The 26445-nt window shown below is 46.4% G+C and overlaps 2 protein-coding genes across 5 annotated transcripts; both read left to right on the top strand.

Annotated features, from left to right (window-relative positions):
* The first annotated feature begins 15554 nt into the window (after nucleotides 1–15554).
* LOC123151879 (GDSL esterase/lipase At5g62930) lies at nucleotides 15555–21860 on the top strand. 4 transcript variants are annotated; one of them, XM_044571519.1, is made up of 9 exons: nucleotides 15563–15790; nucleotides 15865–15925; nucleotides 16355–16509; nucleotides 16600–16721; nucleotides 16806–16883; nucleotides 16969–17106; nucleotides 17693–17769; nucleotides 20751–20915; nucleotides 21382–21860. In XM_044571519.1, the coding sequence occupies exons 3-9, from the start codon at nucleotides 16425–16427 to the stop codon at nucleotides 21536–21538; spliced, it is 822 nt and encodes a 273-aa protein (XP_044427454.1). In that variant the 5' UTR covers nucleotides 15563–15790; nucleotides 15865–15925; nucleotides 16355–16424; the 3' UTR covers nucleotides 21539–21860. The 4 variants fall into 4 exon arrangements, with proteins under 4 accessions (XP_044427452.1, XP_044427451.1, XP_044427453.1 ...); XM_044571517.1 differs by having other exon boundaries at nucleotides 15555–15790; nucleotides 16355–16721; XM_044571518.1 differs by lacking the exon at nucleotides 15865–15925 and having other exon boundaries at nucleotides 15560–15790.
* Nucleotides 21861–22896: 1036 nt separating this feature from the next.
* LOC123151555 (uncharacterized) lies at nucleotides 22897–23880 on the top strand. The gene is made up of 2 exons (XM_044571240.1): nucleotides 22897–23043; nucleotides 23132–23880. Exons 1-2 carry the CDS (start codon nucleotides 22964–22966, stop codon nucleotides 23727–23729), a joined length of 678 nt encoding a protein of 225 aa, XP_044427175.1. The 5' UTR covers nucleotides 22897–22963; the 3' UTR covers nucleotides 23730–23880.
* Nucleotides 23881–26445: the final 2565 nt, after the last annotated feature.

Here is a 26445-nt window from a genome sequence, read left to right as displayed (position 1 = left end):
TCAACTTGTGTGTTCTAGGGTGCCCCCTTGCCCCCGTATATAAAGGAGCCAAGGGGAGGGGGCGGCCGGCCAAGGAGGGGCGCGCCAGGGGGGAGTCCTACTCCCACCGGGAGTAGGACTCCCTTCTTTCCTAGTTGGAGAAGGAGGAGGGGGAAAGAGGAGGAAGAGGGGAAGGAAAGGGGGGGGGGGCGCCGCCCCCTTCCGTTGTCCTATTCGTACTAGGAAGTGGAGGGGCGCACGGACACCTCCTGCCTCCTTCTCTCTTCTCCCTCAAGGCCCATGTAGGCCCAATAACTCCCCGGGGGGGTTCCGGTAACCCCCGGTACTCCAGTAAAATGCCGATTTCACCCGGAACGATTCCGATGTCCAAATATAGGCTTCCAATATATCGATCTTTATGTCTCGACCATTTCGAGACTCCTCGTCATGTCCCCGATCTCATCCGGGACTCCGAACTCCTTCGGTACATCAAAACTCATAAACTCATAATATAACTGTCATCAAAACCTTAAGCGTGCGGACCCTACGGTTCGAGAACAATGTAGACATGACCGAGACACGTCTCCGGTCAATAACCAATAGCGGGATCTGGATGCCCATATTGGCTCCTACATATTCTACGAAGATCTTTATCGGTCAGACCGCATAACAACATACGTTGTTCCCTTTGTCATCGGTATGTTACTTGCCTGAGATTCGATCGTCGGTATCCAATACCTAGTTCAATCTCGTTACCGACAAGTCTCTTTACTCGTTCCGTAATACATCATCCCGCAACTAACTTATTAGTTGTAATGCTTGCAAGGCTTAAGTGATGTGCATTACCGAGAGGGCCCAGAGATACCTCTCCGACATTCGGAGTGACAAATCCTAATCTCGAAATATGCCAACCCAACATGTACCTTTGGAGACACCTGTAGAGCTCCTTTATAATCACCCAGTTACGTTGTGACGTTTGGTAGCACACAAAGTGTTCCTCCGGCAAACGGGAGTTGCATAATCTCATAGTCATAGGAACATGTATAAGTCATGAAGAAAGCAATAGCAACATACTAAACGATTGGGTGCTAAGCTAATGGAATGGGTCATGTCAATCAGATCATTCAACTAATGATGTGATCCCGTTAATCAAATAACAACTCTTTTTCCATGGTTAGGAAACATAACCATCTATGATTAACGAGCTAGTCAAGTAGAGGCATACTAGTGACACTCTGTTTGTCTATGTATTCACACATGTATTATGTTTCCGGTTAATACAATTCTAGCATGAATAATAAACATTTATCATGAAATAAGGAAATAAATAATAACTTTATTATTGCCTCTAGGGCAGATTTCCTTCACTGAACACACCGTAAGCACCAAAACGTATTTCAACCGGTAATGAAGAGAAATACACCCAAAGTTAGTCATTTAATTAGTGATCAATTTTATGACTATGTCTATCACATAAAGACTTGGATGTTAGATGAGCCTAAGGGCCCAATGAATTTCAGTCCTGCTATAGCTTTTGATTGTGTTGTCATATGGATTTTGCATTTTCCATATGCTAAGGGATTTTTCTCTAAATCATAGAGAACTGGAACATGTTCTGTAAAGTGGACGGAGTCAATCAAACAATAGCGACAACATCGGTTTTAAGGTCACATTGCTCGCCAAAGGGCTGCCTGTGCTTCTTCTTGTGGTTTTTCATGCGACCTCAAAAAAACTAGCTCAGCGAGGCCATGTGGTACAACGTAGAACTTTCCTGATGTCTCATATTTCTAAATATTACTAATTCAAGAACTTTACACGATACCGTAAGTTTGTCGAATGTTCTCCATGGGTGAAGGAAGAAGAATGGAGCTGATGATGCCTATTTAGGCGAATAGTACAACAACGAGAGGGGTTGACTTGCGATTCATTTCCATAGATTTCATGCAAGCATGGAAGAACTTACTGCTATTTATTGTACATCATGTGCGTAGAACTTTCCCGATGTCTCATATTTCTAAGTATTACTATTTTCAAGAATTTTACACGAGACTAGAAGTTTGTCGAATGTTCTCCATGGGTGAATGAAGGATGGAGCTTGTGCCCATTTAGGCGTGTAGTATAGCATGAGAGGGGTTGGCTTGCCATCATTTCCATATATTTCGCAAGCATGGAAGTACTTACTGCTATTTATTGTACATCATGTGTGTGAGTTATGTCTGTACCTTCGTGACCCTCTTCCATGTTTTATGAATATATTTTTATTTGTGCCAATAGGCACGGTGCATATAGTACCTTTGTATGGTTGAAAGTTGTTGTAGCATGTACTACAATATTTATCATATTGAGCCCATGTCATACACTAATTGGTTGTAAAGATGATTCCATATACTAGTGTTTTTTACTTCGTGAGAATCGTATAATGTGTTCAGCGAATATATGCAACTTCAATTAGTTCCAGCAGCTTGTTCATGTTGCTATAAGCAAAGCTTTGAAATGCTGATTTCAAGTTTAGCTAATCTACAATTCATCTCTTTTTAGACAACATAAGATTTTATCGATTATTCGCGTCCTACAATGCATCTTATCATTTTCACAAGTACTCAATGTGTTCAACAATACATCTTGGTTCATGCCTTCATATGAACTTCTACAGCTTTGACGTGTTAATAAGATTATATTGACTCAATAGTTGTCCTAGGAACACATGGTACTACCAAACTAGCTAGCAAGATTGTGCTTTGCCATGATGCTTCGGAACACAAACATCTTGTCATTGGAATGTTCAATTCATCTCTTTTTAGACAACATAAGATTTTGTCGATTGTTTACATTGTACAATAGATCTTGTCATTTTCACAACTACTCAACATGTTCAACAATACATCTTGGTTCATGCCTTCATACGAAGTTCTATAGCTTTGACGTGTAAGCACGATTGTGTTGACTCAACATGTGTCCTAGAAACACATGGTACTGGCCAAACTAGCTAGCAAGAATGTGGTTTGCCATGATGCTTTGGAACACAAACATACTTTTTAGTACTAATTATATCGATAAAAGATTTTCCATTTGCATATCGCAAGGATGAAATGTTGTAGTTGCCCATAAAAGCATTAATTCCTAGCTAAATGCCACGGTCCATGATGCTAATTAAATGATTATGTTAATTAACCAATATTTATTTGACTATTTGGACGTAAGCGCGCCTAGCTAAGCCAAGATTTGTAAGCTCCTTGGGAAACTATGCACTAGAATGTGAACCCAAAGAGAATCAAATCCACACCCCGTCGCGCTACCGCATCTTGCTCTTCTCCTCAATGTATGCTAAAGCATTCCACATCGAGCTACACTATACATTATCGATGAAGGCATGAATGCCAAAGTGCGTGTAGGTATGGTGGAACAAATGGTAGAAGTGTGGAACACGAGGTCATGTTCCAATGACCCACTACAAGTTACTAAAAGGAAACTTGAAAGGAGGCGCAAATGGCAGTTGCCTGGGCACAAGGCACGTGAAGCGGTGTTTATAACAATTGAGCCACCTCATGATATGAAACATTGGTAGCTCCACATTCTAGTATCACTTTTTTTTGAAGTCTCCCATTCCCGAACACATCACACGATTGTTATCTAATTTTCTTCTTCGGGCATGCATTCCCTAGTGCCACTTCTTATTTTTCTTTCCTTGCTTGTGAGCTATTTAATAGCAACAATAATAAGTTTGTGTCAACCGGTAGGTCATCAAACTTGCTGCCATAGGGGAGATTTAGCATTATATATGTGTGCAACATTATTCATATTAGCATGGTGCAACATGGTCGTTGGGGTGAGTACCGTTTTGCACTGATTTCATATTGGCAAGTGCTATATTTATGAGCTTGGGAGTGACTTTTAATGTGTATTAATTGACTGAAAAAAATTATGAATTTTAGTTGTGTATCTCTCATACATTTGGTTCAGGTACAATCTCGAAATTGCTTTCACTTGGCCACAACTTATAGCCACGCACATGTTAAAATCCTGCAGAATAACCCAACATGGCTAAGAAACAAGTAAATTTAATTCAAGAAAACAATACATACATACTTTCATCAGAAATATGAAGAGCAATTATCATACAATTCCTTGATGCGGTCAAGAAAAGCAAAACCGGTCTATACACCCACCCTTATTTCGCAAGTACTCTTCAAAAGTATGCTAACATTTGCCTAAATAATGTTACAACGATAAACAACAGCTGGTTTTTAGACCTATACCTAAACCTTTCTTAGTTTACAGGAAGGGAATTATTATTCATTCACAATGTGACGGTGATACTCTTTATGATGAAGATCCGTTCTAGTATTAAGAAGTTTGTAACATGTCATTTTAGGGCCAGCGCAAAAAAACATGTCATTTTAGGGGTAATTATGGTAGTTTGGGGGCTAAATAATATATCATTTTGTGGGCTAAGTGCACGAGTGAGATGGACTAATATGTGATTGTTCGATATTAGCACGTGTTACCATAACATTTCAACACTAGCCCTGCTTCACTCTTCACTTCTCCAGCCATGTCTAGTTGTCTTTTATAATATGTTTTTGTACTATCTTCTCCTTTGCGAAGTGTGCCAAATGATGCCTCCTTAGTTTTTGCTTTTTCTTAAAAAAAATGTTTTTTGTAATCTCTTTAGTTTTTTCTTCTATTCCATCCGTCCCATAATATAAGATCGTTTTGCAAGTTGTTTTAATAAAACTTTTGTACTTGTAACCTGTTCTGGTAACAGTTTTGGCTTTTGTGAGATCTTGGCCGTTGGATCAGCTTTGCAGGGCAGAGATGGGAGGCGAAGTTGACCTTCTGACTTGGCAGAGCTGATCCCGTGGAGGACTGCAGGAGCGAGACGGTCCGCCGCCGGCCGAATCAAACACGGCGGCTCTCTCTCGACGCCCCCTGAGCCAGTCTCCCTCTTACTCGCCAAGCTCCGCCACCGCGAGGCCGGCCACTGATGACCTGATCAGAGCAGGTCCGATCCGATCCACCCTTTCCCCTCATTCTCCTGTCCCCTGATCTAGTTTGTTCTGCGTGAATGAATCTCGGCGAGTAAGAGGGAGACAGCAGGAGCCCCAGATCTTCTTCACAGTATCAATGGCGCATTGGTTCAGTTGGCGAGGTGAGCAGCGGCTCGATTCCTCTGCTCGCTCATGCTTCTTTCAGTGATGGGACTAGACCAAGAGTCTCCTCCTTCTAGTTGTTTTATTAAGCGAGAGGAGGATTCATTATCGTGGACTGCTACTTGCAACTCCAGAATTACCCCAGCTTTCGCTTCTATCGGATTTGTATGTAGGATCGCAAGCATGTTTGGATTCCTTTCTTCTTTGATGCAACTATGTAGGAATAGTATGTAACCTGTTGTGTCTTTCTATCTACACGTCTGCACTAATTGGTCAGATGGCACATCGGTTCTCTGCGTGCTCTCCCATTCAGGTGCTCCTGTATTTGTGTGCTCTTCCAAACCGTAGGGTAGGGTGGTTGCAATTTTTCACAAGCTTTCCTGAACGCATTGCATGTAATTTTTTTGGCTGTTCATTATTTGTATTTTCTCCTCAATATCACTACATGGAAAAGATGCACGGAGACTCCCTGAAAGGACAAATGAAATGGCTGGTGTCTATGCAGTGCAGGTCAATGCATAGAACTAGCCAAACAAATGGATGTACGGTGTGTTGATATTTGGTTGAAAATGCAAGTGACTGACGGTTGGCAGAAACGTTACTTAAGGTAACGCTTTCTCAGGTTTATTTACCTTCTTAAAATATGATATTTTATTTACATTTCTCTGGATTTCTAAAATATTTGCACTTGAATCTTTGAACTTATACCTTCCTAGTAACTAACCAAGCATATGTATACGCCTATGCATATTTTAATTTTCTCTGTTACCAAGTTCATCGAGAATGAGCTTTTTTTTTGCGGGTGCATCGGGAATGAGCTTGTGGAAGCAAAGAAATGCGAGGGTATTCAGGAATGTGGCGCAGCAACGCAATATCCTCCAATTTTTAAACCTCATTCTCAATGAGGTACAAACTTGGAGACAGGCCATTATAAGAGAGTAACATGTATTTGAGGGTGGGTGTGTGTTGCTAGCTGGCAGTCCGACTTGTTTGGCTTACGGCATTTCTTGTAAATTAGTCTCTGCCTTCTATAAAAATATGGTACCCAATTTATGTACGCTAGAAAAAAGTATAATCAGTTGCATTTTTGTCCACCAAAGAAAGATAAGGATATTTTTGTACCAAAAATAGCTCAAAAAATTCAGGCTGCAACATCCTCCTTGATATATCTTTGTACAACAAAACTTGCTTCGTAGGTTGATGTATTACTATGCTTCACGATAGATAACATGCGTGTGTTAATCATCTTTCACATACTTGGGAACAGGGAAAACTCTAACTATGGTTCTTGAAAGAACAAATTGTCAAATCAGCTTAGGGCATGTACAATGGTGCTATCTTAAGAGTGCCACGTAAGATAAATGGTGAGGTGGAGGAGAGAGAACTCATAAGAAAAGGCTTGTCTTCTCTTATTTAAGATAAGACAAGAGATGATCTCTTAGCACAATTTGTCTCACCATATTTTAAGGAATAACTAGTTATTGAAGATAAGGCTAAGATATAATCCATTGTAGACATATTTTTTTGTCATCTCTATATTACATGCAAGACTTAAGATAAGACTGTCCTATCAACCATTGTACATGCCCTTACTCATTCGAGACCACTTCACAAGTGGTTGTTTGCACCCTGTACATATTGAAAACAGTTTCTTGAGAAATATCCGTTACCGCATGCATGCATTCGTTCTGATAGCTTAATAAAACAAGCCCTGTTTAAGAATTCATCTGATTAACCAGTTAACTTGCTGATTAATCCCTACTCATAGGGTCCCCGAGTAGCCGATTACCCGATAAATCGTCCGATTAATTGATTAAATGGCCGATTAACTTGCCGATTAGCCTATTAATCCCCTACTCACCAGCCGACCGAGCAGCTACCAGTTAACGATTTCCTCAACAATGAAAACAAGTGCTTTCATTTCATCTCCTAGTAGTGATGGACTGCATCTGACGCCGGATGGAAACGCTCTGGTCCACATTGCAGTCTTCCAGACCTACGTGCCGGTCTGAAAGCTGAAGAAATGCCGCATGACTTCCTCCATCATTCCAAAATTGATGGAATTCACCCGAAAAAAGCCTTCCAGTGTTTTTGGGCCCTGTGATATTTAAGTTTGAACTATTTGCTTTCCCTTGTTGCCCGGAGGTTTTTGCATTCCTCACGTACTTTCTTTTTTGTTGTGGAAGTTTGAATTGTGAATTTTTTCGGTATTGTTAGCAGGGTAGCCTGGTTGAACAAGAAAAGAAAACCTGAAGCGTATTCTTTTGCTCTGGACTTCTTTTGTCATCTTTACGACGCGTTCGCTTTCACCCTGTGCTTGTTGCAGCATATTGGAATATGTTCCTTGCAATTTTTTTAAGGGTCTAGTTTTAGACTCTACACTAGTTAGGATTCCAGATACATGGCTGGCCTCTGCAGTGTGGACAGCTCCTCGATACATGTGCTCTAGCTCACTCGATACTGATAGCTTAGCACCTCGTGGTTCATCCAGAGGCTTCATTTCTCTTTCAATCTCGGCTGATGTTCATTGCTTTCTTCGCCTTTGTTTTTTCCTTTTAGGGTGCGGGGGACACTACCTTTTCCAGGTGATCTGACGGCTGACTCCGCCCTGATTTGCTTTTGCATCAGTGTTGATCTGTGATTTGCGAGGTGATTCTTGCTGAGCTTGGTCATCCCGTCTGCTAGTGCCGATGGCGTGCTGCTCTTCTCCTCAATGCAGAAGAGCAGTAGAACGTGAACGTGAACACAAAACGAATCAAATCCACACCCTGTCGCGCTACCGCATCCTGCTCTTCTCCTCAATCTGTGCTAGAGCACCACATCGAGCTATACAAGATAATATTGACGAAGGCACGAATGCCAAAGTGTTAGGTATGGTTGAACACATGGCGGAAGTCTGGAACATGCAGTCAGATTCCAATGACCCACGACAAATCAAAAGAAACTTGAAAGGAGGCGCAAATGGCAGTTGCTTAGGCACAAGGTACACAAGGCGGTGTTTATATTGGCCTAGGATTGCAGGTGCATGTTTGACCGCACACCAAGTAAGTAAACAAATGGTCCATGTATTGTGGTCTAGAGGACATGATCTGTCCGCTGCAACTGAGTAGCGCGTCTCTCAGCATTAGAGGGCAAGGGATCCCCCAGTTAGCAACTGAGCCATCTTATGAAACGTTGGTAGCTTCACATGCTAGTACCACATTCTTTTCTGAAGTCTCTCATTCCCGAACACATCACACGATCGTTATCTAATTAATTTTCTTCTCCGGCCATGCATCCCCTAGAACTGCTTCTTATTTTGCTTTCCTCGCTTGTGAGCTACTTAATAACAACAATAGAAGTTTGTGTCGACTAGTAGGTCGTCAAGCTTGCTGCCATAGGAGACATTCAGCATTATATATGCACACAATATTATTGATATTAGCATGGTGCAACATAGTTGTTGGGGATGAGTACTATTCCATACCGATTCCATAGTACATTTATGAGCATGGGAGCGACTTTTAACATGTATTAATTGACTGGAAGGAAAATCATGAATTTTAGTAGAGAATTATTCTGTATCTCCCGTGCATTTGGTTCAAACATGTACAATATGTAGTTAGTGTTTCACTCTCGAGATTGCTTTCACTTGGACACAACTTATAGCCTATGTACATGCTGAAATCGTGAATGACCCAGTATGGCTAGACACAAGTAAATCAATTATAACAATACAGTACAAACATATATATACTTTCATCCGAAATGTGAAGAGCAATTAACAAGCAATTTCTTGAAGCGGTTTAGGAAAGCTTAGACGGCCAATATACACAACCTTACACAAGTAATATTTGGATCTTTGAACTTGTACCTTCCTATTAACCGACCAAGCACATGTAAACGCCTGTGCATATTTTAATTTTCTCTATTACCATTTTTACAGAATGAATGATTTGGTTTCAGAAATAAAATTATTTCTGAAACGCTGCCTTTTCCGGGGGATCTGACGGCTGACTGCGCTCTGATTAGCTTTTGCATCAGGATTGACATGTGATTTTGCGGGGTGACTCTTGCTGAGCTCTGTCATCTGGTCTACTAGCGCGATGGTGTCCTGCTCTTCTCCTCAATGTAGAAGAGCAATAGAACGTGAACGTCAACCCAAAACGAATCAAATCCACAAATTGTCGTGAAACTTGGAAGGGGGCGCAAATGGCAGTTGCTTGGGCACAAGGTACGGGAGGATGAGTTTATGTTGGCCTTCAGGGTTGTAGGTGCATGTCTGACTGCGCACCAAGCAATTAAACAAATGGTTCACGTATTGTGGTCTACAGGACATGATGTGTCCACCTACAGCTCAGTTGAGTGACTAGAAACGAGAGGGCAAGGGATCCCTCAATTAACAACTAAGCCACCTGACAGTATTAAACACAGTATTAAACATTGGTAGCTCCACAAACTGGTACCACTTCCTTTTCCGAAGTCTCCCATTCCCAAACACATCACACGATCATTATCTAATTTCCTTCTTCGGGCATGCATCCCCTAGGGTTCCTTCTTATTCTTCTTTCCTCGCTTGTGAGCTATTTAATATCAGCAGTACAAGTTTGTGTCTACTAGTAGGTCTTCAAGCTTGCTTCCATAGGGGAGATTTAGCTTTATATATGCGGACAACATATTGATATTAGCATGGTGCAACATGGTTGTTGGGGACGGGTACCATTTTACACTGATTTTGTTCGGTAGGCAGTACATTTTTTAGCATGGGGCTGGCTTTTAACGCGTATTGATTGACTGGAAGGCAAATCATGAATTTTAGTAGAGTATTATTGTCTATCTCTTGTACATTTGGTTCAGATAGGTACAATATGTAGTTAGTGATTCGATCTCGAGATTACTTGCACTCGGCCATAATTTATAGCCTATGTATATGCTGAAATCATGAACAACACAACATGGCTAAGACACACGCAAACTAAATACATACATACATTCATTAGAAATGTGATGAGCAATTAACATACAATTCTGGAAGTGGTTTAGAAAAGCAAACACGACGATATGTATACTTACCCTTATTTCGTGACTACTCTTTAAAAGTATGCAAATATTTGCCTCAATAATGTTACAACGATAAACATCAGTTGGTGTTTAGACATATACCTAATCCTTTCTTAGTTTACGAGAAGGGAATTATTGTTCATTCTCGGGGCTCAGGTACAACAAGAGATAACTGAAAGAGTATAAACAATGTCCCAATAAACACTACAAATGATGATGACACTTCCTAATCTCCATAGCAACATTTACAAGAAGACATGTGTGCTGATTGATGCCATGAGAACCCTCAATCACTAGCAGGGAACACACTTTTTCCTTAACATCAGAAGACATGTGTGTAGAAGTGGTCGTGGAAATAATCCCATGAGAATAAGCCATCCAGTTCTTTTTAGGTTATTTCATTTAGCTTATTTTCTCATATGTCTGATGAATAGTTTATAATACCTTTGGACCTCAATTCCATTCTGATTAAATGATATGAAGTTATTTTATAGTGTTTTGTCGCACATATGAACATAAAAGTGTTTGCTATGATATCTCAGTAATGAGCATCATTGTCTTGCATACGAATATCACACAAAGTGTTAGACACCAATATCACAAAATCACTAATAGAACATTGTTTCTTTATCTCACACTTCAATATCAGCAACAGAATTGTTCACATACAATACTTACATGTACATACATCATAAGAATTTACTGTCCGTAGATAAAAACACTTATTCACAAATACTCAGCAATAGGATACAGAAAATGGATCAATCAATTTGACATCTCAATTTGATGTGCAGAAAGTCAAATCTCAATGTAAATTTGATTGTAAGACGAATCATAGCTTGTAGGCAATAGCCCGAACACCTTGTGGGCGAGGCATTAAGCTTCCATAAGCCTCAAAAGAACTGGCCCTTAAATGTTGTCTGTGATCTCCTTAGTTTTTGCTTTTTGTTCAAAAAATGGTGTGTGCATTCTTTTAGTTTTTTCTTCTATATAATACTCCCTTGGTTCACTATTATAAGATGTTCTGACTCTTTTTTGGTTTAGAGGATATACAGACACATTTTAGCGCGTTTGTTCACTCATTTCATTCTATATGTAGTCCATATTGAACTACATATAGAAGGCAAATCATGAATTCAAGCTTGCTTCTTATTCTGCTTTCCTCGCTTGTGAGCTATTTAATATCAGCAGTAGAAGTTTGTGTCTACTAGTAGGTCTGCAAGCTTGCTTCCATAGGGGAGATTTAGCTTTATATATGCGGACAAAATATTGATATTAGCATGGTGCAACATGGTTGTTGGGGATGGCTACCATTCTGCACTGATTTTGTTCGGCAGGCAGTACATTTTTTAGCATGGGGGTGGCTTCTAATGCGTATTAATTGACTGGAAGGCAAATCATGAATTTTAGTAGAGCATTATTGTCTATCTCTCGTACATTTGGTTCAGATAGGTACAATATGTAGTTAGTGATTCGATCTTGAGATTACTTTCACTCGGCCATAATTTATAGCCTATGTATATGCTGAAATCATGAACAACACAACATGGCTAAGACACAGGTAAACTAAATACATACATACATCCATTAGAAATGTGATGAGCAATTAACATACAATTCTGGAAGTTGTTTAGAAAAGCAAACACAAAGATATGTATACTTACACTTACTTCGTGACTACTCTTCAAAACTATGCTAATATTTGCCTCAATAATGTTACAACGATAAACATCAGTTGATTTTTAGACATATACCTAAACCTTTCTTAGTTTACAAGAAGGTAATTATTGTTCATTCTTGGGGCTCAGGTACAACAAGAGATAATTGCAAGAGTATAAACAATGTCCCAATAAACACTACAAATGATGATGACACTTCCTAATCTCCATAGCAACATCTATAAGACATGTGTGTTGATTGATGACATGAGAACCCTCAATCGCTAACAGGGAACACGCTTTTTCCTCAACGTCAGAAGACATGTGTGCAGAAGTGGTCGTGGGTATAATCCCATGAGAATAAGCCATCCAGTCCTTTTTAGGTTATTTCATTTAGCTTATTTTCTCATATGTCTGGTGGATAGTCTATAATACCTTTGGACTTCAATTCATTCTGATTAAATAATATGAAGTTATTTTATAGTGTTCTGTCGCACATATGAACATAAAAGTGATTGCTATGATATCTCAATTATGAACATCATTGTCTTGCATACGAATATCGCAAAGTGTTAGACACCAATGTCACAAAATCATTAATAGAACAATGTTTCTTTATCTCACATTCCAGGGAGCGCCGGGGGCGGTCATCGGCGGAGGCCCCCTGAAAACCCTAGTAGGACTCTCTCTCTCTCTCTCTCTCTCTCTCTCTCTCTCTCTCTCTCGTGGGGTAGGTGAGGCACCATTTTCTTTCGGTCGCGAGGGGTGGGATCATGGGGCTGACATGATGGCATTTCATGAGTAATTAAGTGCACTTCCGAGGGGCAAGGGGTTATACCATTTCATTTTAAGTAATAAGCTACGGGAAGTTGCCCTTCCCCCGCCTTTTCCATTGTGAAGAAGATGTCTGTGGAAGTAAGTTAAGCTCTACCCCTAAAATGAGTTCTTTTGGGGTTTTGCTTATTTTGGCATTAAGCTTATGTAAGCCTCAAAAGAACTGGCCCTTAAATGATGTCTGTGATCTCCTTAGTTTTTTCTTTTTGTTCAAAAAATGGTGTGTGCATTCTTTTAGTTTTTTCTTCTATATAATACTCCCTTGGTTCACTATTATAAGATGTTCTGACTCTTTTTTGGTTCAGAGTATATACAGACACACGTGTGTATTCAGTCATTTCAGTCTATATGTAGTCTATATTGAAATATCCAAAACATTTAATATTTGCGAACAGAGGGAGTACTCTATAGTTTGTTCTTGTACTGTTTTGGCTTTGGTAAAACTATGGTCGTTGGATCTGCTTTGCAGGGCAGAGATGAAAGGCTAGGCTGGCCTTGTGTTAGCAGAGCTAGTGACTGAAAAGGATGAGACATTGTAATTGTCCCGAAAAGCATTAATTCACAGCTAAATGCCACAACTGAATGTCCTAATTAGCCAATTTTGATTTTTTTATGTGGAAGTATGCTCGCCTAGCCGATCCATGCTTGTAAGCTCCTAGGGCAACTGTGCACTTGAAGGTGAACCCAAAATAAATCAACTCCACACCTGCCACACTTCCGCACCCTTCTCTCTACTACAAGTTATGGTAGAGCATTCCACATCAAGCTACACCAGACATCATTGTCAAAGGCATGAATGTCGGAGTATTTGCTAGTAGAGTTGAAAGCATGATGGAAGTCTAGAGCGTGCGGTTAGGTTTCAATAACCCACTCTAAGTCATTGATGAACAACTTGAAAGAAGGTGCAAGTGGCAGTTGCTTGGGTAGATGGTACGTGAGACGGTGTTGATGTTGGCCTTTACGGTTGTAGACGCATGTCTAACCACACACCAAGTAAGTCAGCAAATGGTTCCTTCATTGTGGTCTTGAGGACATGATTTGTCCATCTGCAACTGAATTGTGTGTCTCGGCATGCAAGGGCAAGGGATCCCTCAGTTAACAACCGTGCCAAATTGGATTATCAAACGTAGGTAACCCCGCATGATAGTACCACTTCCTTTCCCGAAGTCTCCCATTCCCGAACGCATCACACAACTGCTGTCTAATTTTCTTCTTCGAGCATGCATCCCCTAGATAGGCTGCTTCTTGATAGCAGCATTATAAGTTTGTATCAACGGGTAGGTCGTCAAGCTTGCAGCGAAGGTTTAGCATTATATATGCGCGAAGCATGGTGCAACATGGTCGATGAGGGTATCTACCTTCCTGCACAATTTCATGTCGGTTAGTAGTACATTTATGAGTATGGGACTATGGGAGTGACTTTAGTAGACAATTATTGTGTATCACTCGTACATTTGGTTCATACTGATACAGGTACAATATGTAGTGAGTGACTACTTGAGATTGCTTGCACTTGGCCATAACCTATAGTATACGTACGTGCTGCCATCATGAACGACCCAGCATAGCCAATTCACAAGTAAATTACACTCAAAGAAATAGCACAAACCTAATTTTGTCAAAGAATGACGAACAAATTTAACTTCCTGTCTATTCATCTCTAATCATGACAATATAGCAAACATCAGAAATAATAAAAATTACATCAAGATTCATTGAGCATGTAGAGATGGCTACAAGAACTGAAGCGAGCCGAAGGCACCTACCGTCATCGCCCCTCCCTCGTTGAACCCGAACAAAACTTGTTGTAGTAGACAGTCGGAAAGTCGTCGTGCTAAGATCTCATAGGACCAGCGCACCAGAACAAGAACCGTCGTCGATGAAGAGTAGTAGATTGAAAGGATCCAACCCGAAAACACATGAACATTGGCGAACAACGAACAAATCCTTAGATCCACAAAAGATAGATCCACCGGAGACACATCTCCACACGCCCCCCGACAGTGCTAGACGCATCATTGAAACGAGGGCTAGGCGGGGAGAACCTTATTCCATCTTCATGCATAGTTAAAAAAACCTGACCGGGCCGATGTTCTGACCGGAAAAAACCAGAACCGATGATCCAAGCGGTTTTTTAAGCTTGGTGGACTATTGGAGCAATCAAACTGGAAAAGCCCGGTCAAATCAGCCGGTATTTGGAAAAACTAGTGAACTGGGCGGTTCACATAAAACTGGACAGTTCGATGTTGATGTCAGAAAATCCCCTCGGTCGACTTGTTTTGTGCATATAATTTGAGGGTAGAGTCGGTAAAGTTAAAACACACACCATCTTTTGGTATGATTTTGGTGAACTGGGAGCTTTCACTCTCGATTTTGTCCACAAAGACAAAGCCATCGGGCGCCGCCGCCCCCTGCCACCCTTGCTCTGCGCCGTGGCGTGGCGACCCCATCTCTCCCTCGTCGCTCCAGCTCTACCGGCAGTAACAACACATTTTCTTTATAATGTATATGAATTAGATATTAACATGTAGTTATTGGTTACTCTGTCATGCCATTACACATTTTTTTATTTATTGATTGGTGTATTTATTGCTTAAAAAACTGACAATGGAACTGATGAACCAACGGTCTGACCGGTAAAAAACTGAACCGACAGCCTTGCCGGTTTGATTGTTTGCACTATGTCTTCAGGGAGCCGTCCTCAGAATAATCAACAATTTGACATACAATTTCTTGAAGCGGGTTAAGAAAAACACGGTCATGCACCCACTCTTGTTTCGTGTGTGTTCTTCAAAAGTATGCTAATATTTGCTCCAATAATGTTTCAACGATAATTGGCAGTTGGCTTTTAAACATATACTCTATAGTTTATTCTAGTAGTACTGTTTTGGCTTTTGTAAAATCATGGGCGTTGGATCTGCTTTGCAGGCAGAGATGAAAGGCTAGGTTGGCCTTGTGTTAGCAGCAGAGCTTCAGCGCACATCCCGTGGAGGACAGGAGCGAGGCGGCCCGCCGCCGGCGGAATCAAACGCGGCGGCGCTCCCTCTACGCCCCCCTGAGGCCCACCGACCTCCGCCACCCCGCGCAGCGAGGCCGACCACTGAATCACTGATGACCTGATCAGAGCAGGTTCGATCCGATCCACTCTTTTCCCCTCACCCTCCAATCCCCTGATCTAGTTTGCTCTGCGTGTATGGATCTAGGCGTCAACGTCAGATGCTTCTAGATCGACAGTAGGAGCCCCAGATCTTCTTCATTGAGCTGGTGAGGGGAGCGGCGTCTCGATTCCTTTGCTCTCCCATGCCGTCCTTCCTTCCTTCAGCAATGGACTAGACCAAGATTCTCCTTCTAGACGCTAGCTATGAATCAGGATTCAATATTGTCGACTGCTACCTGCAACTCCAAAACGATTTCAGCTTTTGCTTGCATCAAACGTCCGTCTAGTATGTAGGTTGGTAGGATCGCAAGCATGTTTGTGATTCCTTTCTTCTTTGATGCAACTTGTGTTGTGTGGTTATATCTACATACACATCTCCTTTAATTGGTCAGCCGGCACATCGGTTCTTTGTATGCCCCCATTTAGGCGCTCTTGCGTCGAATGAACTTGTGTCTGTGTGCTCACTCCTTTGAAACTGTATGGTGATTACGACACCTGCTGTGCTCTAACTATAGCTGCCATTTTTCCTCTTGCAGGTTAGGAGGGGAAAGATAAAATTATAGGGGCCTCTCGATACTCCTGCCTGCAAGTAGGTGCTCAGCCTCGATGGCGATGCCCGGATCCTGCCCGTCAACAACGGCGGCTCCATCTGCCGGCCACCCTCCCATCTGCCTCACCGACGCTTCAGCTGGTTTGCTGCATTCCTCTCCCACCCTCACCCCGCACACTCCCGCCAACTCCAGTCCCTCTCACATAGCTCTCCCACTTTTGGCTTTGGCAGGGGGAGCTGGATCCCAAGACATGCTACGGCCACGCCTGGTGCTCTTCGGCGACTCCATCACCGAGCAGTCCTTCCGCCCCGGCGGGTGGGGGGCAGCCCTCGCCGACACCTACTCCCGCAAGGTCGAACCAGACCCCATCGATTCTCAAATCCCTTGTGTTTCCTGGTGTATCCGTGCCGGTATCCAGTGATTTTTTCTGTTTCAGGCCGATGTTGTTGTCAGAGGCTATGGTGGGTACAACTCAAGATGGGCCCTGTTCCTGATCCAGCGCATCTTTCCCCTGGTACCAACGGCTTGCATCCAGCTGCTCAGGTGTTAAATCATGGGATCATCACACTGATCTGTGGGAATGAATACTCCCTATGCAGGTTGGCTTGCCACCCGTTGCGACGACTATATTCTTTGGCGCTAATGATGCGGCGCTTCCAGGACGAACAAGTCAGCGGCAACATGTTCCGGTTGAGGAGTATAAACAGAATCTCAAAACGATTGTTAATCATCTGAAGGTAGGTTTTGAAACGAAAAATGATAATGTTCCCATTTAGTTTGAAGTGTATAAAAGGGGAAACCTTATACTTGCTTTGGGAACTCTGACTTGAAGCAGTTTCAGACTAGCTGTAACTCTGCCTGTTTAGAGGTATATATCTGTGGATATGTGGATTGGCTTGCTTAGGATCATTGGTAGCTGGAGTGTTTATGCTCGTTTCTGTGTCAGGAACATTAATAAGCAGTATTCATATCGTGCTTGCCGTCTGTCATACAGAAGTTATGGAAACTCCATTTCAGTGTTGATGCCAGTCATTTTAACTCGTTGGTTTCTCGAAGTTTCTTTACCTAATATTTAGTACGGTTGCAATAGGAAACATCAATGTTGATATATTAAAGCCGCATTGACTTCACTGTCTCCTAGTCTGTCATATAGTTAAATGTGTTGCTTTGTTAAAAAAAATGATGTACGTTATGTGTTAGTTAAAGTAGATATAGTGACGTAAATTTACAATGGCAGTGCTATATTTCAACAGTATTTTTAGGGGCAATATGAAGTATCAGTCATTCAAAGTATTTGTAATCTGACATTTCATCACAATACAGGATTGTTCCAAGTCCATGGTAATTTTGCTTATCACTCCACCTCCTATTGATGAAGATGGAAGAGAAAGATATGCACGGTTGGCATCACTTCTCCTCTTGAAATGTTTATGTTTTCTCTAGAAACTTTAGTGACTGACTGGCATAGAAAGACAGAAATGAGAGTGAGGCAAAAGCAGGCCACAAACAAGCACTAAAATTGGCAAAAGCGGGCGGGACAAACGGGATTATGATAAATCCACTGCCATGCCAAATGCAGCCTTAATCTCTTTATTGTTACTGGAGAACATTTGACACTGAAGTTACGGAAAATTATAATCCATTTGTTATATTTCTGTTATGGCCGGCCGGCTTAGGCCCACAAGTTATCTTAGTTTTTATTTTCAGATTAGGCAAGTTATCTTAGGCAAGTTATCTTAGGTTGATTCTTCTACAAGTTATCTAGGATATAAATATAGGTTGTAAGACTCTTTTTGAAGGCAAGCAATAAGAAGAATATTATCTTCTATTGCCCGGCTCCCTGAGGAGCCGGAACCCTAGCCGCCAACAGCCCTAGCCGCCGCCCTTCTCCTAGCCGCGACGGCGCCCTGCCGCCGGCTCGCCCGATCCTCGCCACGTCTCCCTCCATCCTTCCCTTATCACCTACGCCCTAGACCTGGTAGAGTACTTGATCCTACCAATTTGGTATCAGGTAATCGGGTTTCGACCATGTCTCCGCCAATTCCACCGCCACCACCACCGCTGCCCGCCAACTCCTCCACCACCGCCGCCTCTGCGCCGGGCGTCATGGCCTCGCTCTCGGCGGGCACCACTGCGTCGCTCTCAGCGCCGGTCCTAACGGCACCCGGCACCACGCCGGGCCAAGGGCAGCCACAGGCCCCCGTCCAACACTCGCCGCCGCCATCACCTCCCCCGCAGCCGCAACAGTTCACGCCGGAGGCCATGGCAGGCGTCCTCAACGACCTCGTCACCGCGGTTCAAGGGATCCGCCTCTACCTGGCAGGTCCGTACGGGCCGCCCCCACCACTCCATCCAGCCATGACCGCGGGTCAGCAGGCGCTTCCGTGGTACTCGGCACCGGGGGCCATCACCGGACTCCATCCAGCCATGGCCACGGGTCAGCAGGCGCTTCCGTGGTACTCGGCACCGGGGGCCGTCACCGGAGGCTACCCGGCGCTCCCCGCCCCAGCGGCCGCACCGTCGCCTTGGGCGCAGTGGCCGCCGCAGATCGCGCCGGCAGCCCCGCCACTTCTCGCCACCACGGGGCCGCAGTGGCCCACCTGGACCGCGCCGGCCGCGCCGTCCTCCGTCGCGCCCTACCTTCCAGCGGCCTCGGAGCAGGGTCCTCCACCGGCCCCGCCCAACCCTAACCTGGGCACCGGCGCCTCGGAGCAGGGCCAGACCCAGCAGCTTCTTCCGGCGTCACCGCCGGCCCCCACGCCGCAGGCGCCGGTGCAGCTCCACCAGGCGCCGCCGCCATCGACAGTACCACCACCCGCGCCTAGGGCTACGGGTTGGCCCCTGCACCAGGTGCAGTTTCCACCGTCACCATTGCCGATCCCCGCTTGGGCGACTGGCTCGTCTTCGGGGCCGGTCTACTCCACGGCGCCGGAACACCCGACGCCCTCCCTGCGGTTTGATCACCCCTCCAGCTCGGCGAACTACGCCCCGGCGCTTCCCGACCCAGCATACGCGCCGGCGGCAACTACGGCCGCCCCCGGGCACGGCGGGCCGACACCCCCTCACTTCGCCAAACTGGACTTCGCCACCTACGAGGGCACGGAGGACCCCCTCAACTGGCTCAACCAGTGCGAGCAGTTTTTTCGAGGGCAGCGGACGCTCGCTTCGGATCGCACCTGGCTCGCGTCCTATCATCTTCGAGGCGCAGCGCAGACCTGGTACTACGCCCTCGAGCAGGACGAGGGCGGCATGCCACCATGGGAGCGCTTTCGGGAGCTCTGTCTCCTCCGGTTCGAGCCTCCTATCCGCGGGAGCTGACTGGCGGCCCTCGGCCGCTTACCTTTCACATCCACGGTGCAGGACTACGCCGACCGCTTCCAGGCCCTGGCGTGCCACGCGCCGGGCGTCTCCGCCACTCAGCGCGCCGAGTTATTTGTGGGCGGTCTACCGGACCATATCCGCATGGACGTGGAGCTTCGGGGACCCCAGGATCTCCAGTCAGCCATGTATTACGCCCGCGTGTTCGAGTGCCGCGCGGTGGCCATCCAGCAGGAATCACCGTCCCAGACTAGTGGGTCGCTACCCGGACCGGATTCCGCGCAGGGTCGGCCTGTGCAGGCTTCTGCGGCACCCCTCGCCGCGACCGCGGGGCGCCCGTTCCGCCGGCTCACCCCAGCTGAGATACTCGAGCGTCGTCGCCAAGGGTTGTGCTTCAACTGCGACGAACCCTACAAGCCCGGCCACGCCTGCCCGCGACTCTTCTACCTGGAGGTGGCAGACTACATTCCGGAGGACGTCGTCGCCGCTGACCTGGCCGCCCCAGATGTCGAGAAGGTGTTTGACGCTGGTTGATTACCTCGAAGAGTTCAAGCAAGCGCTTCCCCACCTTGCAGCTCGAGGACGAGCTGTTTGTGCAGGCGGGGAGAAGTGTTATGGCCGGCCGGCTTAGGCCCGCAAGTTATCTTAGTTTTTATTTTCAGATTAGGCAAGTTATCTTAGGCAAGTTATCTTAGGTTGATTCTTCTACAAGTTATCTAGGATATAAATATAGGTTGTAAGACTCTTTTTGAAGGCAAGCAATAAGAAGAATATTATCTCCTATTGCCCGGCTCCCTGAGGAGCCGGAACCCTAGCCGCCAACAGCCCTAGCCGCCGCCCTTCTCCTAGCCGCGACGGCGCCTTGCCGCCGGCGCGCCCGATCCTCGCCACGTCTCCCTCCATCCTTCTCTTACCACCTACGCCCTAAACCTGGTAGAGTACTTGATCCTACCAGTTTCATTCATGTTATGTGCAGTGACTGACATGTTCCATTTTCCACTAGCTTACTGAACACATTACATGTGCTTTGTTAGTGGTTGATTGTTTATATTTTCTCCTCAAGATCACAGTATGGAGAAGATGCGAGGAGGCTCCCTGAAAGGACAAATGAAATGGCTGGCGTCTATGCAGGTCAATGCATGGAACTTGCCAAAGAAATGGATGTACAGTGTGTTGATCTTTGGTCAAAGATGCAAGCCACTGAAGGTTGGCAGAAACTTTACTTAAGGTAATTAATGCCTGTCCAAATTTTAATTCCCCATGTTGCCATTTTTAATAGAACGAATGAGATGGTTTAAAAATAAAATTATTTTTATTCAGGTTCTCTATTTTGGAATAATATTGAGTTTAATCAGTAGCATTTTCTTTCTCACGAATGCAAGATAAGGCTATTTTACAATACTAATAGCTTGAAACTTATAAACAACACCATCCACTTTGGTATATCGTGCATTTACAATGGAATTAAAGATAGCATGGGTGCATTAATCATCTTTTGATACTTGCGAACCAGGAAAACTTCAGCAATAACTTTTTCCTAGAAAAGGCTGTCAAATCAGCCTAGTCGTCCGAGACCACCTCAGAAGTGGCTGTTTGCACCTGTGCATATGAACAGAAGCTTGTTAAGAAGCATCCGTTACTGCATGCTTTCGTTCTGATCGATCAATTAAATAACTGTTTTCATCATCTCATAGTGATGGACTGCATCTGACGCCGGAAGGAAACGCTCTGGTCCACAAGGAGGTCGTCCAGACCTTGAGAGGCGCTGGTCTGAAAGCTGAAGATATGCCGCATGACTTCCCCCATCATTCCAAAATCGATGGGGCTCACCCGGAAAGGGCCTTCCAGTGAAGTGGTTTCAGGCAGCATGGTGTTTAAGTTCTGAACCGCTTGCTGGATGTTTTACTTGCCCTTTTGTTTTAATTTTTTTTTCTTTTGGCGTGAAACTTCCGAACTGTGAAATTTCACGTCCATTTTTCACCCCGTTGAAATCGTTGGGTGTGCTCCATTTTCCATAAAAAAAATTGTAAGTAGATGGCATGATTTTTAGCTGGATTGCTGCTCAGATCATCACTACTACAGTACAATTTACAATACAAGGAACGCAGTGGCTAATGCTTCATAGTGCGGCAACATAGAGTACCTGCACTGGAAATTGCATTTGTTTGGTGCATCTCTTTTGAAATAGTTTTGGTGCATTTCTTTTCTTGTGAAGAACAGAAGAGAACCTGAAGCGTATTTGCTTTAGACCTTTTTGTCATCTTTGATTGCGGGAACATGATTGTTTGTTTACTTTTTCTTTGTGGCTTGCTAGTCACACTGGAATATGTGCCTTGTTGAAGGATTTTTTGTTTTGTTTTGAGAATTTGCTAAAGGAATCTGTTTTAGACCCTTGTTCTAACTCTACACCAGGACCCAGATGGCATCTCTCTCTCAGGGTACAGCTGCTGTGCCTTTTAGCTGCACTTGGTAGCTATCATCTCATGGTTCTTCGAGACGCATGGCCTTCTCCAGCGATGCTCGCCGCTGAGGCTCGGTCCATTTTGTCAAAGGTTTGCTACTCCTTCTGATCCATAGTAATTGTTGCTAATTTAACCTTGTACTGAATCAGTGGCAATTAATATGGATAGGAGAGAGTATATATTTTTTCTGACGTTTTTGCTAGTACTTTTTTCGCCAAAGAGTTGGTGAAGACGTATTTGCCAGATAAAAAGCGCACAAGACATGCAACCTTGTTCATGTGCGACCTGCTTGCTGTCGTCGACGAATGAGGCTGAGGTCGCTGAAATCTGGTGGAAACTTGGGTCACAAAGCACGTGTCGGCCTGTAGTTTATACCTGAAGATTGCACTTGCACGGAGTTTGCTAGTGCAGGGTCTGCTTCCTGGGGAACAAACAAGGTGTCCATTTCCGACGGAAAGGGCGGTCGCATGCAGCAGCGCGCGTGTCTCCGCTCGTCTCCTTCCACCGCATCCATCACCCACCATCGTCTCTGCCCTCCCCTGTCTCGTCAATGGCGCCACTCCGCGTGTCCACACGCCATTCCCCGCACCACTACTCGTCCTGCACCGGGCTTGCCTCATCCATCGAGGTACAGGACGAAGAAGAGAACCCGATCTCAAGTCTCAGCTCCGCCCGCGTGGATAAGCTCGCACCGCTCGTGCTCTGCTCTCCCTCCCACACACACACACACACCCTACACACGCTCTCTGCTTGGCGATCTTCTGTACTGAGCTCGCCAGGAGGAAAGCCGGTGCCGCATCGAACTCTCTCGACCATGGCTGCGCGAGCACTGACCGCCGCCGCCCGCCGGGTGGCCGGCCGGACCAGGACAACGCCTCTTCTCGCCTCCTTCAGGTAACTAACCAGCTTTGTTTACCCAGGCTTACTTGTTGTCGAACTCTCGGTCATTCATGGCGGCATCGTCATGTCTGTGTGCTCGCAGGAACGGAGCCAGCATGAACCACTCCTCGGCCACGGCCAGCGCGCGGCGGGAGGAGGAGCAGTACAAGGACGTGCGCGCGACGATGACGGGGGCGCAGGTGGAGGCGGCGCTCAACCGCAAGAACGTCGAGGTGCTCCAGGGCGAGGAGGAGCACGTCGCCGCGGTGCTGCCGGACGAGACCATCGGCGGCGCGCTGGACGGCGGCGAGGACGCGTCCTGGGTGCCCGACCAGGACACGGGCGTCTTCGGCCCCGCCGGCGCCGATACCCACGGCGGCAGCTTGGCTGCCGCTCCACCGCACCTGTTCGGAGGCGCCACGGCGGCCACCACGGAGGGGTCAGCGGCGTCTTCAGCCGGCCAGGACACGGGCGCCTTCGTCCCCGCCGATGCCGATGCCGACGCTGACGCTGACACCCACGGCGGCGGCGCGCATCCCGCCCCACCGCAGCACCTGTACGGAGGCGTGGGCGGGACGGCGTCGGTGCTGGACCAGGCGCTGTTCGTCCGGGAGGAGGAGATGGAGGACGTGGAGAGGCCCGCCGCCGTCGACATGGCCAACGCCAACGCAGACGTCAACGCCAGCATCAAGAACTACTAGTGCAACTTACTTAGCTCCAGCGATCAGTCGGTGCTCTAGTTTCAGTAAGCTAGTTACTACTGCCCCTGCCTCTCCCTAGTGGAGTAGAAAGAATAAATCACAGGTGAAGCTATTCTGTAACGTTCACTTGCTTGCTTACCTGTTTAGAGCATCTCCAGAGCCGCGTCCCCAGCCGTTTTTCTCGCGCCGGCGCAGAAAAATCGGCCCAGTCACGCATCCAGGAGCCCGATTTTCATCGACCCGGGCCGAATTTAACGCCGGCGGACCTAAGCCAAACCCGGCACGCTGGAAGCTATCTACCTAGGGTAGAGGCACGGACCCGTCCAAAGAGCCCCACCCAAGAACATTCCTAGAAGAAGTTACCTTTCAATCGACTTGTTTGTTTCCCACTCGACGGGTTCAAGACACTCGACCAAGAAGCTATCACTCGACCATGAAGCCAACCACTCGACCGCCAGGAGACCTAAAGCCACTCCGCAGGCAAACGGTCGGCTGTTAAGTAGTCTTTATGGTCATTATAGCACTTTATTAGGGGCGTTACCAGTAACGCCCAGCCTTAAATGTACCTTAAACCCTGCATTACTGAGGGCATGAGGGGGCCGGCGAACTCTATATAAGCCACCCCCTCCTCAGTATGAAGGGTTCGCACCCCTGTTATCCACACACGCACAATTCAATCGACCGCCTCCGGGCACCGAGACGTAGGGCTGTTACTTCCTCCGAGAAGGGCCTGAACTCGTAATCCTCGTGTGCTTACAACTCCTCCATAGCTAAGATCTAGCCTCTCCATACACACCCCCTACATCACTGTCAGAGTTAGAACCACGACAGTTGGCGCCCACCGTGGGGCCGGAATCTTAGCGCTTAGTTGGAGAAGTTGCGATCTTTTCCGATCTCTTTGATCATGGTTTCTTGCGGAGTTTTGGTGGAGGGCCGCGAGATCCGTCTCGGCGCGCTCACGTTCATCGCCGACGACTCCGCCTGGCTTCAGGAGGCACCACTCGACATCGACGCGCTCCCCGTCCGCGGTGCGACGCACTTCCGCGCATGCATCGTGGTGTCCTCCTGCGGCAGCCGTCTACCCAGTATCAGTCGGCCCCCGTGTCGTCTCCCCGCCCTGTCTCTCACCAGCGCAAGCGCTCTGGTTGGTCGAGACTTCAGCGGTGGGTGAGGCATGCCGTGGCCCGCCAGTCGGCAGCCCCACAAGTCGCGGCGATCGAGCCCGATGAATCCCTCTGCGGCATGTTCGACCTGTTGACTGGCTCCGCGGAGACAACATCCGAGTGCGACAGCAGTGACCCAACGGCTGAGGTTCTGGCGGTCGATGGGACACACAGTCCTCCCGGTTTCCCTCGCATCGATGGAGGCGCAGGTGGGGGCGACCCGTCGCATCCCCACGATGAGTATCGTCCCGAACCTCTCACGTCACAGCAGCGGGAGGAGCTTCGCCGCCGGAACATGGACGCACTCCACACACCTCGTTGGAGAAACCCCCGAGGCCCGGGCCTTGGAGGACGCGCGCTTGGCTAACCTGGCCGAGCGCACTCGACTGGAGAATCTTCAGCGAATACTCGATGAGCAAGCGCGTCAGCGAGCTCCCGAGTCCAGTCGACGTCAGCAAGCTCCCGAGTCCAGTCGGCGTCAACTCTTCCCACCGCCGCAGGTATATCGAACCCCAGTTCAGAATTTGGCCGCCGCAGCCCGTATAGCAGAATCAATTCAGCCCTCCCAGTCGGAGGCTGGCAGGGGCTTGTTGCAGATCAGAGCGTTGCTCCGGGCGGCAGGAAACCAGAATTCCGCCGTTTCTCAGTCGCGGGATAGGATCCACAGTCGATCCGTTGCAACAGACACAGTCCAGTCGGCTCACAGCCCGAGATCGCCCCCGAGGCGTGAGGGACGTGGTGACCGGCACGATCAGTACAGGAGGAATGAGCAGCATGATCACCGATTTGATCGTGATGACCGACGTCGAGTGCCAACCCCTCCCCCGAGGAGTGGGTCGTATGCGCCTCGACGGCGAGATGACAGACGCCCTCATAGTGTTGAGCAGAGGGTTCCAGTCGATCCCAGGGACCCAGGCTTTGATGTGAGATCCATCCTTGTTCAAGGTTTGGTTGACAGGAACAGAGCTCATCGAGAAGGCCACAACAGAGATGCGCCTGCTAGCAGCAGAGTACATGCTTCAGGGCCAGAGTGTTTCACTCGAGCCATCAGAGCCGCAGTGATTCCTCCCAACTTCAGGCTGGCGACTGGAGTCAGCAAGTTCACCGGTGAGTCTAAGCCTGACACTTGGCTCGAAGATTACCGAGTAGCTGTACAGATTGACGGTGGCAATGATGAGGTGGCCATGAAGCATTTGCCTCTCATGTCAGAGGGCTCAGCCAGAGCGTGGTTAAATCAGTTGGCACCCAGCATCATCTACACTTGGGAGGACCTCTCTCGAGTGTTTGTCACAACCTTCGAGGGAACATGCAAGCGACCTGCAGGCCTTATGGAATTGCGGTCTTGTGTGCAGAAGCCGAATAAAACTCTGAGGGATTACATCCAGAGGTGGATCACTCTGCATCACACGGTTGAGAATGTGCCAGACCATCAAGCAGTTTGTGCCTTCAAGGAAGGCGTTAAATACAGAGAATTGAATTTGAAATTCGGTCGAACTGGAGAGATGTCTCTGAATCGGATGATGAAGATTGCCACCAAATACGCTAATGGTGAA

Source organism: Triticum aestivum, chromosome 7A (assembly GCF_018294505.1).
Source record: "Triticum aestivum cultivar Chinese Spring chromosome 7A, IWGSC CS RefSeq v2.1, whole genome shotgun sequence".
In the NCBI taxonomy this organism is placed as follows: Eukaryota; Viridiplantae; Streptophyta; class Magnoliopsida; order Poales; family Poaceae; genus Triticum; species Triticum aestivum.
This window is presented reverse-complemented; position numbering and strand designations above follow the sequence as displayed.

Bases quoted from the DNA above. Each gene is read 5' to 3' on its own strand.
- LOC123151555 (XM_044571240.1), top strand. From the start codon at position 22,964: ATGGCTGCGCGAGCACTGACCGCCGCCGCCCGCCGGGTGGCCGGCCGG. The intron at 23,044-23,131 runs GTAACTAACCAG...GTGTGCTCGCAG, and splicing joins CCTCTTCTCGCCTCCTTCAG to GAACGGAGCCAGCATGAACC.
- LOC123151879 (XM_044571517.1), top strand. From the start codon at position 16,425: ATGGCGATGCCCGGATCCTGCCCGTCAACAACGGCGGCTCCATCTGCC. The intron at 16,722-16,805 runs GTCGAACCAGAC...TTTCTGTTTCAG, and splicing joins CCGACACCTACTCCCGCAAG to GCCGATGTTGTTGTCAGAGG. The intron at 17,770-20,750 runs GTTGGCATCACT...TTTCTCCTCAAG, and splicing joins GGAAGAGAAAGATATGCACG to ATCACAGTATGGAGAAGATG.